At 40.0% G+C, this 16,098-nt stretch overlaps 1 protein-coding gene across 4 annotated transcripts in view; it reads left to right on the forward strand.

Annotated features, from left to right (window-relative positions):
• Positions 1-16,098, forward strand: part of DYM (dymeclin) — a 349,716-nt gene that overhangs the window by 208,057 nt on the left and 125,561 nt on the right. Inside the window, exon 14 of one of the 4 annotated variants that reach the window (XM_030565834.1) lies at positions 7,524-7,688. The exons of the other annotated variants lie outside the window; for them this stretch is intronic. Coding sequence (XP_030421694.1) covers positions 7,524-7,688 — 165 coding nt within the window. The remainder of the gene's footprint in view (positions 1-7,523; positions 7,689-16,098) is intronic. 4 annotated transcript variants of the gene reach the window in all.

Genomic DNA, 16,098 nt, shown 5'->3' on the forward strand with positions numbered 1-16,098 from the left:
CATTCTGTTTGCTTTTTTGAATGCCACTGAACATTAGTGGATATTTTCACATAACTATCCACAATGACTCCAAGATCTCTTTCTTGAATGGTAACAGCTAATTTATGCCCCATCATTTTATATGTATAGTTTGGGATTATGTTTTCCAATGTGCATTACTTTGCATTTATCAACACTGAATTTCATCTGCCATTCTGTTGCCCAGTCACTAAGTTTTGAGAGATCCTTCTGTAGCTCTTTGCAGTCTGCCTGGACTTAATTATCTTGGGTAATTTTTGTATTAAAAATAAAACAAGTGTATTAATCAGAAGGACATAGATTTAAGTGATAGCAAGTATAAGTCATAAAGATAGAAAGGGTTACAAGTAAGCAAAAGCAAAATATGCTCCTAAGATTAAAACCTGATTTAACAATGTGGAGTCTTTTTTTATTCAAGAAAAAGGAGTGTTTCTCACCAAGTCTCTTTTCAGGCAGTGGATCACTAATTCTGGCTAGGATCCTTTACTGAGTCCAAAGTGTTCAGTTTTTCTCTCTCTTCAGGTAAAAGAACAACTTAGGGGTTTGCTCCCCCTCTCTTTATAGAACAGTAAGCCTTTGAAATGTATTCTTAAATCAAGTTCCTTTTCTCCTGCTGGGAGGAGATGCCATGTAGTCTGGTGAAGACTTCATGCTGGTTCCTCCCTTGCTGGTAATAGATGAGTGGTTGCAACCTCCTTTTAGCTTGATGGCTTTGTTTACTTTTTATGTAAATGCATGTCCAGTGTCTCTCGATTTACCTTGGAGACACATTCAAGCAGGTGGAACCACATTCCTTTGTCTGGAGAGGGGGTGGGTACAAGGTGTCCTATTTGGGACACATTTTAAGAACATAATGTTAGCACACGTTTGTAACTTTGCATATGTTATCCATACATACACCGTGCAATAATATTAATGATCAGTGAATTGTGAGTTTTTTCCAGTGATAAATTACATGCCCCTTTGGTTACGTATCATAACTGTGTGCCAGTTGGCATTGGGGTGCTTTTAGGATCACAGGATAAGGGGGATATCAAGAGGATAGTAAAAATACACTTATGCTTCTCACGTGTCTAGTGACTATAAGATAGGCTGGGGAGGCCCCTAAAATCTTCTGCTGGAGCTTTATGGAATGGGGAGGCAGTGGGTAATAGCAGTGACTGTTGCATGCTTCCTCCTCATCTCACATATGTCTCTGGGCCAGATTAAAAGAGGCCACAAGCAGGGGAGAGAGCGTTGCGGTAGATGTCAGAACTGTAGGTCAGAGATGGTAAATAAACCTCCAGCTAGAGCAGACAGGCATATCCAGGTGATGGAAGATTGCTTCAACTAACTCTGCTGCAGCCTGAACTTTTTAGGTACATTTTGGTTTAAAAGGCAACTACTGTTTTTGCAGTTAGCATATTATTAATTCTTTTCACCTTGATTTTAGTGTCTGTTAGATTCCTGTCTTCCCTTTCCTTCTATTTTCTGCAGCATTGCAGAACTACTAACTATAGTGTATAACCTATTGCTTAAATCAGCCTCTGTACCAGATAACTGGAGGATAGCTAATGTAATACCGATTTTTCAGTAAGGCTTCTGAGGCCATCCTGGCAGTTACAGGCCAGTAAACCTAACTACAGTACCAGCAGATTGCTTGAAACTGTAGAAAAGAAGAGAATTATCAGACACAGATGAACATGATATATTGTGAAAGAGTCAACACAGCTTTTCTAAAGGGAAGTCATGCCTCACCAATCTGTTAGAATTCTTTGAGGGTGTCAACCAACATGTGAACAAGGATGATCCAGTGGATATAGTGTACTTGATAAAGTCCCTCACTAAAGGCTCTTAAGCAAAGTAAGCAGTCGTGATAAGAGGGAAGGTCCTGTTATGAATAAGTAACTGGTTAAAACATAGGAAACAAAGGGTAGGAATAAATAGTCTGTTTTCACAGTGGAGAGAGGTAAATAGAGTGGTTCCCCCAAAGATCTGTACTGGGATCTGTGCTGTTTAACATATTCATAAATAATCTGGGGAAAGAGGTAAAAAAGTGAGGTGGCAAAGTTTGCAGACAATACAAAATTATTCAAGAGTGTTAAGTCCAAAGCAGACTGCCAAGAATTACAAAGGGATCTCATAAAACTAGATGACTGAGCAATAAAATGGCAGATGAAATTCAGTGTTGATAAATGCAAAGTAATGCATATTGGAAAACATAATCCCAACTATACAGACAAAGTAATGGGATCTAAGTTAACTATTACCATTCAAGAAAGGGACCTTGGAGTCATCGTGGATAGTTCTCTGAAAATGTCTGCTCAATGTGCAGCACCAGTTGGAAAAGTGAAAAATATTAGGAATGGGATAGATAATAAGACAATAAATATCATGGTGCCATTATATAAATCCTTGGTACACCCACACCGTGACTACTGTGTACAGTTCTGGTCACTCAAAGATGATGTATAGATTAGAATTAGAAAAAGTGGAAAGAATAGCAACAAAAATGATGAATGATATGGAACAGCTTCCATATGAGGAGAGATTAAAAAGACTAGGAGTGTTCATTTTAGAAAAGAGATGACTAGAGAGAGATATGATGGAGGTCTATATAATTAGGATTGGTGTGAAGAAAATGAATAAAGAAGTCTTATTTACCCCTTCACATAACCAAGAACCCCCAATGCAATTAACAGGCAGCACGTTTAAACAAACAAAAGGCAATATTTCTTCACACAACACAGAGTCAATTTGTGGAACTAGTTGCCAGGGGATGTTATGAAGGTCAAAAGTATAACTGGGTTCAAAAAAGAATTAGATATGTTCATGGAGGACAGGTCCATCAATGGCTATTAGCCGAGATGGTCAGGGCTTCATCCCCATTCTCTGGGTGTCTCTAAGCCTCTGATTGCCAGAAGATGGGGCTGGATGACAGGGGTGGATCACTTGATAATTGTTCTGTTCTGTTCATTCCCTCTGAATCTTCTGGCATTAGTCACTGTCAAATAACAGGATTCTGGGCTATATTGACTGTTGGTCTGATCCAGTATGGCCATTCTTATGTTCCTGTCACTTTGGTCTCTGAAATAGTAATGCTAATCTCTTATTTACATTACTTTCTCTATGCACATTTCATTTTCTTTTGGTTTGTCATTGTAAGGTCTTGGGCAGGGGTGGGCAAACTTTTTGGCCCAACGGGCACATCTGGGTGGGGAAATTGAATGCAGGATCATGAATGTAGGGCTGGGGCAGAGGGTTGGGGTGCGGGGTGTGGGAGGGGGTGGAGTGTGCAGGAAGGAGCTTGAGGCAAGGGGTTGGGGCAGAGAAGGGATGTGGGGTGTACAGGGGGGCTCAGGGAAGGGAGTTGGGGTGCGGGATGGGGCTCAGGGCAGGGATGCAGGGAGGGGTGCGGGAGGGGGCTCAGGGCAGGGGGTTGAGGTGCAGGCAGAGTGCGGCAGGGGCCTCAGAGCAGGGAGTTAGGGTGCAGGGTGCAGAAAGGGTTCAGGGTGCAGGCTCTGGCCAGGTGCTGCTTACCTGGAGTGGCTCTGGGGTGGCAGAGGCACGCACCGGGGCCAGAGCAGGCTCCTTGGCCCTGTGCCGCTCCCGGAAGCGGCCAGCATCGCATCCCTGTGGCCCCTGGGGGACGGGGGCACAGAGGGCTCCAAGCACTGTCCTCACCTGTGGGTACGTCCCCCGAAGCTCCCATTGGCCGCGGTTCCCCATTTCCAGCCCATGGGAGCTGCGGGGGGGCGGTGTGTGCAGGCGAGGACAGCACACAGAGCCCTCTGCTCCCCCTCCCACAGGGGCCGTAGGAACGTGGTGCCGGCCACTTCCGAGAGCGGCATGGGGCCAGGGTAGGCAGGGAGCTATGACGGGCCAAATCCAGCCCGTGGGCTGTAGTTTGCCCACCTCTGGTCTTGGGTCTTATTTTGATTCTTACAGAGAAGTAATTATTCCAGATCATTAAGAATTTGATATCTTTAGATTTAATGGAGCAGATGAGAATATTTTATTACTAATAACTTCTCAGATTTATGCATCATATAACCCTGGAAATATTTATATGGTGAGAAGACACTAGAGATGTTTTACTATTTTCATTATCTCAGAAAATGGCAAAGTTTCATCTTTTAAGTAAGAACAACTGTTTTTTATGGGGTAACTCCAGACCTCACTTAATGATTTCCCAGGCTACAGTTACCCAGAGGTTCCAAATTTGAACTATTGGAAGTTGATATTGATTCCTTAACATTTTACTATCAAATCTCAAGATACTCAGTTTGATGCTTTACTATTTAAAAGAGGAAAATGCACAAAACTAATTTGCTGTGCTTGTGCCTCTTTTTCTTTTTAAAGGATTTTAATAATAAATTGCAAATACAAAATAGGCATTGCTTTAAAATGAAAATAGTCAATCCAATAAAATTATTAAAAAGAACAAAATTTTCCATTGCATTTGATTGTAGTTTGAATGCCCATTGGAACACTAGTTTTTAGACTCTGGTTAAGATCCATGTTTAAACTGGTATTGGCTCTAGCTTCCAAATTTCACTGTTGTTTTTCTTTACATACACACACACTGAGAGAGTTATGCCTTGGTTATATACCGAGTTGGCCCAGTTTAATCTGAAGTCGTTTTTAAAAACTGATTTAGTTAAACTGGTGCAAAACAGTGTGGACATTCTTTAATTCAGTTTAATTTATATTACTCTTATATTTAAATTTACATTAATAGCTTAAATCAATTCAATGCTAAATTCAGTTAAATCCGTATAAGCCAGGTTTATATGATTGAGTGTTTATTCAGCAGTTTATAGGTTAAACTGGTTCAGCTTTGAATATAGATAAGGCCTTGCCATGCTATTTGGAACCATGGAAGTTGGGATAGCAGAGCAGTGCTGCCCACAGAAAGAGTCCCACAGCCACCTATTTATTTATTTATTTATTTATATTGCAGTGGTGCCCAGAGATCCCAATCAGAAATGAGGCTCTGCTGTGCCAGGAACTGTACAAACATACAAAGACATGGCCCATATTTTGAAGAATTTATAATCTAAACTGCAATCTGGTTCAGGGGAGGTTTGTACATTGAGAATATGACTATGCTTCAGAGTTAACTTGGGCTGTTCCTTGGGTGTTGTCCCTAACTTCTCTCCAGTCCACACGCACAAACCTCTCCTGAATTTGGTGGTGCTTTAAACCCAAGCTCACTGGCCCAGCTGGTGATATAGGCTAGAGCTCCGGTACTGCTTTCGCTTGAGCTAGTAACCCCACACGCTTTGCACTGAATATGCATGTTAAATCACTCAAGTGCTGATAATCCTCCAGTGCTTTTGCACAATCCCTCCGTGTGCTCAGAGAGATAGACAAGTTCTGTGTCAATTCACTAGGAAGGAACCATAGAGCAACTCAGCTTACCACAGGCGATGTGCCTGCAGAAGTCCTAGCAACACACACTGGTGAGTGCAGCACCAGAGAGGACACGTAACTTGGGTACAACTTTGCAGTATGGCTGCTCACACATGGGTTAGGCTAACACGGGGATCCCCCCTCACCCGCAGCGTGTAGCGTCCCTGCTCCTTTGCCCATTTCTAGGTGCTTCCTGACGCTGAACAGCTGTTTGGCGGTGCTTAGCGCTTTCCAGGAGGAAGAGGGGAAGAACGGGGAGCTGCATGCACAGGGAAGGAGGCGGAGAAGAAGCAGGGCAGGGGCAGGGATTTGGGGAAGGAGTTGGAATAGGGGGAAGGAGGGGGTGGAGTTGGGGTGGGGACTTGGGGGAAGGGGTTGGAATGGGGGCGGGGAAGAAGTGTGAAGAGGCGGGGCAGTGGTGAGGCCTCATGGAAGGAGTGGAGTGGGGACGGGGCTGTGGGGGGGCTTTTGTATCTTTATATGAAAAGGTGTCAGTGATGCGGCCCTCAGGCCAATGTACTAGTCCTCATGTGGCCTTTGTGGTGGTCTGATTTTGAGATCCCTGAGCTAACACATGTGATTGGCACATGGGTCTGAGCACTTGAATTAAATCTGCAATGAAAACACAACCTGAGTTGTACTTTATTGGTCCTTTTGAATGGTACTACCCCTCGCTACTTCTGTACACTGCAACATATGTGCTAGGGACAGGAAGACTGGCTATATGCCCATAAAGTGCCAGATTTGATTGTAAGCCATTTGAGGTAGGGACCATATCTATCTTCTATGAAATGTCTAGCACGCTTTTGGGGGATATTAAATAATTATAGTATGTAGCCCCATAAGGTTGTGGTCTAGTGTCCAGACTGAAAACCACTCTAGCACTTTGAGTGCTGAATTGCTGGGTGGGGGGGGGGGGGGCAGTAATAACAGTAGTTACTCTTTCTTTCTCCATCTAGTGTGCCCTGTAACAGAGGTCAGAATTTTACTCTCAGAACTTTAAACCAAAATAAAAGTAATTGGGTAAATAATCTTCAATTCTTCAGTAGAATACATGGAATACTATTCAGCATTTTATGCTGGGACCAAGTTTTTTCCTAAGATTTCCCCTTTTTTTAAATATTAGCATGAGCTAAAAGATAATTTAAGGAATTTTCTGGGCAATGTGCCACTTTCTGTACCCTGAGCAGATTGTCTGAGTCTTCTCTTTGGTCACTGCGTGTGTATGATCTAATCTGTCCGGTGCATACACTACTCCCTTACTATACAGTAACTGTAATGATATACATTTTTTGTGGATCTAAAGTGTGTACACATGGTAGTGTGAGAGCAGTACAGTATATTGCAGGTGAACTGTTCTATTGATCAGCTTGTCCTCCAGTAAATTCATGAGTTCGAGGACATTGTGTGAAACAGCATTGACACATACTGTATGAACTTTGACTCAAGAGTGATCAACATATTTTCAGGGTTTCTGTCCACATGTTGTATTATTAACACTAAAGCCAAACATCTCAGAGTGATTTCCCCAAACCTCTCGCCATCTGCCAACTCTAAGACAGAAGTGTATATTTCTTGAAAATAAATCCAAGCGGTTTCTCATGGAAGGACTGACCAACCCTGTTCTAATAACTAGAAATAACTGATAGGCTGTCTCCACTGCTGGAATTTTAGGGTGCATAAGTACTTCAAAGTAATGATTCAGTAATTCTACATGACTTTTTCACTTCTCAGGGGTAAGATGTCATTTTCTATGAAGCCAGTTAAATTCTATAAATATTCTCATTTTTTTCTGGTAACATTGTAAACCAGGTCCGCAGGCTCATGTGTTCATCTTCAAGCCAAGTTAAAAGTTAGCTTAAAATTTTATTTCTTTTTTTTGTGTGTTTACAAGCCTTCAAACTTGGCAGACTCCCCAGCATATGACCACAGACTATCAGTTCTTTCTGCCTTTCTAATTTTTTGTTGTTTTAGTTTGAACTGCTACTTTGCTCTGTTTGGCATCTTCTGCTAAGTGTCGGCACAAAACCTCTTTGCACATAAAACATTAATTGGCTTTCTTAAAGGAAAATTCCTCTTTCTGTTTTTCTCCCTTTACCCTTGTCTTTCAGTTATGCCTGCCGCCACTTGCGGAGATATGTATATGTCTTGGACAAACTGTATTTCCCTCACTCTCACTGCTCTACGCTGCAGCATTGCTTCTCGACCCTCAGTGACAATGGAGAGGAACTTTTGTCTTTAACTTGTTCTCACATTCTCAGATCCTATGCTTCCAGGTTATTAACCTCTGCTCTGCATTTATTGCATGCTGCATGCTGTGTGTGACTGATCTTTGCATGCTTAAGTGAACAGATGTAAAACATGAAATGGTCAAGTGGGTTATTTGTATCTTTAATATCATACAACTAATGGCATCCTGAATATTCATCATAACAAGTGTGGTATAAATAGAGGACCTATGGTTAGGTTTTGTGGCACACGACATAGTGTCTGTCTCCATAAGTCGAGCACAAGCTTTCATAAGTTGTGTGCAGCCTTTGGAAGCTTTAGATTTTTACAGTAGATATAAATTATGTTAATATTCTTCCAAAATTCCATAATATTTAAAATATAAGACTCATGGGCTATAATATTCAAACTACTGCATAATTATGTATTTGCTTTGCACTGCAGAGCTGGTATAGCGATGCATCTGTCTTAAACACAAGCCTGATTCCTGTTGTTGCAGATATTCTTTACAGCAATGTTGGTTTAGGGAATGGAGATAGAGCCTCCTCTCTTTTATTGCACCTTACTTCATTTCAGTTTCATGATCGCTCACACCTGAGAGCTGCCATTTTTTGACATATCGTAGATTAGATTAGATATAATGGGGAGAGTAATGAATAGCCATCAATGCCAAATAACAATAGACAGTCACCAGAATTGTTAGATCATACATAAAAACAGTAAAATAGAAAAAAAAATTAAAATCTCTACTAAGAAGGATAAAACATAAGGGTTTTTTTTAATAAAAATAGTTCTATGCATACTATCCTGTTTACTAGGTAGATAATTTAATGTATTATCCAAGATGCCGAGAGTTTTAGGAAAGCAAGGAAAAAATTGCATGACAAAATTTACCAGAACATGGAAAGAATCCAGAATGGAAATGCAGCTTCCCAGCAAAGCAAGCATACAATAGCAACAGACCACACAGTAAACATAAGTAAAACCAGCTTGATTATTCAGGGAAAAAGAAACTGTGGCATACAAGTTGAAATAGTTCTGTTTGTATGAATTTTATAGTAGTCCATAATGATGGGGAATCATGCCAAAGAATCCTAACAGGCAATGAAAATCTAGCAATCCCAGAAGCAATCACCAACTAATTAGGAAGAGAAGACACTATTTTAAAAAAATGTAAAGAATACAAAGGCATTGCTTAAAAGTAATAGTAATAATAATGAAGAAAAATTCACAGGCTAAATGTTATGCTGTGCTGGGGACTGAAATCATGTACATATAATGACATGGTTTAATATAAAATTATTCTGTGTATTCATTTGTTAGTTCTATATCTGTATTATTAGTAAATATATGTATTGTGGTAGTGCCCAAATGACCCATTTTGGCTTGAGGCCCCTGATTATAGTTTATGAACTAAAAATGCTAATTAATCTGCAGAACTCTAGAAAATCTATTAAAGTGAATATTGTTGAGCCAAGTTTTATTTAGGGTTTGGGGTATATATTTATTAAGCATTAGTTTTAAATTAAAGTAAGAAACCACTGAAAAACAAAAGAAACTAGTTTGTTCCACCTGGAGATAGAATTCCTCACCTCTAACCCCAAGCTACTACTGCAGCCACCACTTAGTACCATAGGGATATTTCCAAGACTCCTGCAATTAAGATGCAGGGGCAGAAAGATTACTTACGCTTGTGCTGGCAATTACAAGGATGGGTGGAAGAGTGGAGCACACACCCAACAGAAAATGCTCAGATAATACAGTGATGTGGGGCAATATAAAAACCTATGTAGAATAGAAGGAACCTTTCAGTCAGCACTCAGCACAACTGTAGAGCTCTTCTAAAATGGTGCAGTCAAAATGATCCAACACTGAGTGCTGGGATCATGAAAATCATCAGTGGTTCTTTCCAGTAAGTATACTTATGAATTACAATGTGTTGGGAAGGCCAAAAAATCTTGTGTTTTGTTTACAAAATGTGTGCACCTTTTTCCCTTCTAAACATATGTTCTTGAAAATAAATAAATACAAAAAGTGACAATAGCCCAGCACTTAAAGTAGCTTTACAATAACAAAGCATATAATTATGGATAGTGGAAGGAAAGAGCTTTGGTACTGGAATACTGTAAATAATGAATACATTTTTATAAACTATCAACTAACTTGACATTATTCTTTTATGAAATGTGACTTGTACACCAGTTGAGAGGTATCAGAATATATCACTCCAAGAAGTTTTGAGAATGTGATTTTCAGTTTAAAAAGCTATCTTTTTACAAGACAAACTGCGGTTGTTTAAACCAGAAATACTTCAAATAAAAAACAGTGCTCATGAAAATATTCAACTGCCTTTTTTGTGCTAGCTGTTTCTTTTTTATATGGATAATTAATGATTTGGGAATGGAAACCCTATCAATATGTGGGCTTTTCGCAGCTAAAAGTAAAACTCTGTATAAATCTGTAGATAAAAAAAATCAAGTTCTATGTGGTGGATATAAAAGGAGTTGAAGAAAAGCATCTAAAACTTAGGTGTTCTTACCGACAGTGTGGGTTCATGCACACATTCTGTACAAACATTACTGTAGTATTCATTATCGATACCTTTATCCTATCTTAGAGGTAGCAAATATTATTTATACTCCAAAAATCAGAAGTGAGCACAGAAAGCAATGAATTACACCAGTTCATTAACGCTGAGCCCAGCAGAACTCCCGCTGTGCTGTAGTACAGTTCCTACTGCGCTGCAGCACTGTGGTCCTCATTCCAGCAAAACTCTCACTGAAATATGTGGGACTTTTCCTTGAGTAAGGACAATAGAATCAGACTCCAAAAACTGTACAAATAGTGTGTTAATCTTCGGAAGCCGTGTATCTGCTCCTGTGAGGTGGTGTTCCCTCCATAGCACCACATGGGATCAGGCATTTTATTTGCGTATGTACTGTGAAGAGTAATACCATTTTAATTTTTTAAAAATGGAGAGGGGGAGAACATACGTCAAAGAAAAAAAGAGGGGGAGAAGGAAGGGCAACAGGGAACCTTTAGAGGTGACAGAGTTAAGAAAAATTAACACAGTTCATGCCTGCTCTTACTCATTGCAAGTTACGTTTAATTTTTTTTAAATGTACTTTAGTTGGTGGCTATTGAACACTATTTTCACATTTTGAGACTGGTAACTTGTAAAAGTTTCTGGTGACCTGTTGTTTCTTGGATCTGTAAACATGTTTATACCACATTTGTTGAACAACAAACACTGGTTAAAATGAATGGGCTTTTAAAAGAAGAAAAGGTGGGGATGGATGTATTTGGTTATCACTTTATTGCCTGAGCACTGTCAGCCTGTGGTACCTGTTCTCGAGCCATTTAAAGAGGAGAATGCAGTTTCAGCTCTGTCTTAATGACAGTGTCACTGTGGGGACACACACATTGTTTTTTTGTTATACCATACATTCATGTAGCATAAATACTTGAAGCTGGGATCACAGTCTTTAGATTTGTTTGATACTGGCTTAATTCTGTTGTGGCTGTACTATTTATTGATTTCCATGGTATTTCTAACTCATGAAATATATTAACTTCAACCTTTATGGTTTCCTTTTGGATTACATATTCATTGTGTGATGTTCTATTAGTCTTGCATACTTCACTTTCTATTTCAAACCTCTCTGAGCTCCAGTCATCCCTAGAGAATAACTCTAGAAAGTGAAACAGACTCCGTGATGTATGTATTAGCAAAAGGCAGCTAACAAGATAATGGTTTTGGGGATGCTAAACAAATTAAGGACAGTTTTTTATTTTCTGTGCGGGAGGAAGAGAGAGAGAGAAAACGAACAGGAAATAGGTTTTTGATGAGCCTGGTAAACTGAGTAAGCAAATTCATGAAGCAATAGAGCAGCTGTTCTCAAACTGTGGCTTGGGACTCCAAAGTGGATCACAATCCCATTTTAATAGGGTTGCTTGGACTAGTATTAGACTCACTGAGGCCTGGGGCTGGGGCTGAAGTAGAAGCCCGAGCCTCACCACCAGGGGGCTGAAGCCAAAGCCCAAGGGCTTCCGCCGGGGCAGCAGGGCTAAGGCTGTGGCTACCGCCTGACACAGAGGTGGTGGTGTGTAGTAATCTTTGTTGTCAGAAGAGGTTCACAGTGCAATGAAGTTTGAGAACCGCTGTAATAGAGTGAAAGAAAAAATTGCTGGAATTTATTTGAGTTGAGCTTTTGCTAGAGGAAGAAAAGGAAAGGAATATGTTGTCAAAATTTTAGTCTTAGCTATTGTGAATATTGTTTGTAATTTTATTTTGGGTTTGTATCACCATAGGAACCACACAGTAAGATTATGTAGGCCCTTTTTTTGGAGGCAAGCCCCAGTCCTGCGGAGACTTAACTATATGCTTAACTTTGCAGACCTGGGAAGTCCTAGTGCTACTGATGTCAGTGGGAATTATTCACTTCCATAAATTAAAGCACGTGTGCAGTCATTGCAGTTCTATGTTTTGTATCAAGACAAAAAATCACAGAGCCTTGTACTGTCGGAATTCAATCCCAATGTCTGATTAGAAGGAATTAAACAGAAGGAAAAGTCATTATAACTCCAGAATAAAAAACAATAACTTAAGAAGATCATGGTAGGAGTAAGAAGTCAGGTGTAAATTTTCAAAAATGACTAGTGATTTTAGGTACCCAACTTGAGACTGCATCAGCACTCTGAACATCAAGTCCCTTTAAGTTATCAAGTTGGGCATCCAAAATCTTTAGACACTTTTTAAAATGTAGATTTTTTTTTAAAGTGCAAAGTGCTCAGTTAGGCAAGAAACTGAGCATTCACTTTTACATCAGTGGGACTCGACTGAGCATTGAGGGAGATCACACTTTACAGGAGTGCACAGCATTTTGCTGATCAAGCCATCAATGAGAAATAAACTAAACTAATAGTTTGGGCTCATAAGATCGCAGTAGCAATGCTGCAGTTATAGTTGAAATGATGTGTGTATTTTAAGTTTGTATCCCAAGCAAAATAATGAAATGGCTGTTACAGGACTAAACAGAGAATTAAGAGAGTGCTATAATTAATGTCAATCAGCATGGGTTTATGGAAAATAGAGCTTGTCAAACCATCTTTTTTGGATGAGATTACACATTTGCTTGCTATAATAGACTTCTGTAAGGTATTTGACTTGGTACCACGTAACATTCTGAACTATACAAAATTAGAACCATACAAAGTGAACATTAGAGAGAGCAATTGGGTGAGGTAATATCTTTCTTTGGACCAACTTCTGTTGGTGAGAAATACAAGCTTTCGCGCTTACACAGAGCTCTTCTTCAGATCATGTATAAGCTCAAAGGCTTGACTCTCTCACCATCAGAAGTTGGTCCAATAAAAGATACTCACCGACCTTGTCTCTCTGATATCCAGGGACCAGCACAGCTACACCAATACTGCCTAAAAATCAGCCTGGCACATGAAATGAATTACAAACTGGCTAACCAATCTCAAAATTTAATTGTAACAATAAATTGAGAATTATCACTGAGCAGGTGTGTTTCTGATGGAGTCCTGTAAGGGTCAGTTCTTGTCCCTTTGCTATTTGATATTTTTATCAATGACCTGGAAGAAAACATAAAATCATTACTGATCAAGTTTGTAGATAGTACAAAGATTGGGAGAGTAGTAAATAATGAAGGTGACTGATTAATGACATAGACCTATCTGGGTTGCTTGGTGTCACAGGGTCCGCACACGCTTCCACCCTCTTGTGCCTGTGCCCTGTGTTGGCTGGTTAAATAAATAGTCCTCTCCTTTTTTGGTGTCTTTATTTACAGTGCAGCAGTGCAAGCCCTCTTTGTTCCCCCAACAGTTATCTGCATTTAGACCCTCCCCACCTGCTGGCCCACGAGGCTCCTTTCCTTGCGGGGGGAGACAGTGATATAGCCCTCCTGTCTCTTCCCAGGCTAGCCTCCAGGCTGAGCTTTCCTCAGGGCTTTTATAGCCCTCCCATCCTCAGCCCAGCTGCCGGCATTTAACTCCAGTCGTTGCTGTGAGTCAGTCCCCATTAGGGCCTGCAGCCCGGCCCTCTGCTGGCTACCCGAGCCGTGCACTTGGCCTCCTTACCAAACAGCAGGGCTTAGCCAGCATTTTAGCCTGGCATTCAAGGGGTTTACTCCTGTCACACTTGGTAAGCATAATGCAAGCAAACAATATGTGTTGCGATATGGTCAAATGTAAGGTCACGCATTTAGGAGCAAAGAGTGCAGGCTATATACTTACGGGATGGGGAACTCTATCCTGGGAAGCAATAATGGAAAAAGACTTGGGGGTCATGTAGGATAAACAAGAGTTCCCTGGACGATGGTGTAGCTGAAAGGGCTAATGTGATCCTTGGATGTGTGAACAGGGGAATTTCACATGGGAGTAGAAAGGTTACATTATCTCTATATTTGATACTGGTGCAATCATTGCTGGAGTACTGTGCCCAGTTCTGGTATCCACACTTCAAGAAGAATGTTGAAAAATTGGAGAGAGTTCAGAGAAGAGCCATGAGAATGATTAAAGGATTGGAAAGCATGCCTTAGAGCAGTAGTGCACAAACTTTTCCAGTCACACGCCCTTCCCCCTTATTATTAACAGAATCTATCTGTGCCCCTCTTCCCCCATTAGTGCACAGCCAAGGTTTCCTCAGCAGCAGAGCTGGGGATGGGAGAGAAGCTGGCCTGGGAGCGGAGAGGGAATGAGGGCAGAGCTGGGCTGCAGATGGAGGCAAAGCAGGGTTGGTGTTGGAGTGGGACTGGGGCTGGATCTGGCGTGGAGGCAGAGCAGGGCTGGAGGCTGAATGGGGTTCTGGGTGGTGCTTGTCTTTTATATTCCTTTTTGTTTTTATATATTATCTATATGTAAAAAAACCTAGAGCTTGGGTAGATGCTATTAAATACAAATATAAATCCAATTATTATTCTTTTGAAGGCTGGTCTGTTCTACACATATGGTAGATGGTTTAGATTTGCCAGTTTGTTTAGTATTCAGAGTAGTTTGAAGTAGAAATTAGTCCAAATTACTAATGCAGTGAAGGGAGCATTGTGGTATTTGCATAAATTTTGCTGTCTGCCGTGCAAATTAATGTCTGAGTATGAGACATATTAGCATGGTCTAGAAACCCATATTTCTTGTGTTCTCTGGGCAAAGGCTTTGCATCCTGTTGAGAATGCTATGGAGATCCAATGGGATTAAGATTCTTCATGGACCTATATAGCATACACTTAGTGTGCTGTAGTATACATTTTATAATATTGTGTCTGGAATCCCGTAGTTGCTGACTTTATCATTATGCCCAGTTCTACCCTTAGTTGTGTACCTGGGGCTCCCATTGGCTTTAATGAGGACACAATGTGATCTGGAGGATAGAATTTTCTTCTTAATTTGTAAATGGAGTAATCTAAGATACAGAATATAATAAATTTGGCGTTTTTTATTTGGTTGGTTGGGTTGGTTTTTGCATAAAGAAAGATTAAAATGCTGAAATAAAATGTGAAGGAACAAAGAGCAAACCCTGCTTCCTCTGTGGAAATTAGGTTAATTTCCATACAAACTGAAGACAATGTAAATTTAATTACTGTATTCTTCAAGGCCTGAGACTTTTTAAAAAAGAATGCCATGGTGGTTTTACAGATGGAAAAAACTTGCACAACTGCAAGTACATTAGTAAGAATCATAAGACTGACCAAATCTGTATTGATTTTCCCAGCAATCCAGAAGTTTGTATGTATTTGTTGAACGATTCCTTTTACTGACTTCTTAGAATATACATATTCCCATGGATTGTAACAAATATAAAATGAATAGTCTGCTGCAGAGATAGTATGTACATGGATTAGTAACTGTTCTCCTACTAGAAGGGTTATTTAAATTTAAAATATTTTATCTATTGTAAAGTCACCTTCTTCCTTTAATAGTATGCCTGTGAATGGATATTTGCTTGTATAGCTTTTATAAATCTTGAGATTGATGAAATCTGTAAAGAAACTTCTTTTAGAAAAATTTTAGTCCCTGACTACACTAGAAATATAACCACCTTAAAGACCTTGGATACACCATGGTCTGACCTCGCTCTTTTTTTAAAATAAGGTTAAGATCCATCCTATCCCAAAGAGTGAAACCTTGTATGTAACCTGCCTAGCGGATATTCTTGTAACAAAGTTCTTTGACATGGTTGTGTTTGTAATATGGACAATGGTTATCTGCTGAAATTACCTGATCTTTGTATTTTTGGGCTGAGTAAATGGAGGTTATGATTTCACTGCTGTCTTATGCTTTTTGTGTCTATTTTGCTGTATTTTAGCAGGAGATCATTTTTATTAGCTTTAATTAGCTGTTTTCAATACCTTCGCACTGAATCTGCTAATATCAATCATAATACTAGTGTATGATGCACATGTATGCTTTTTATTTACTTGTTTGAACTGAAATCCA

This window comes from Gopherus evgoodei, chromosome 6, assembly GCF_007399415.2.
Source record: "Gopherus evgoodei ecotype Sinaloan lineage chromosome 6, rGopEvg1_v1.p, whole genome shotgun sequence".
Lineage (NCBI taxonomy): Eukaryota > Metazoa > Chordata > Testudines > Testudinidae > Gopherus > Gopherus evgoodei.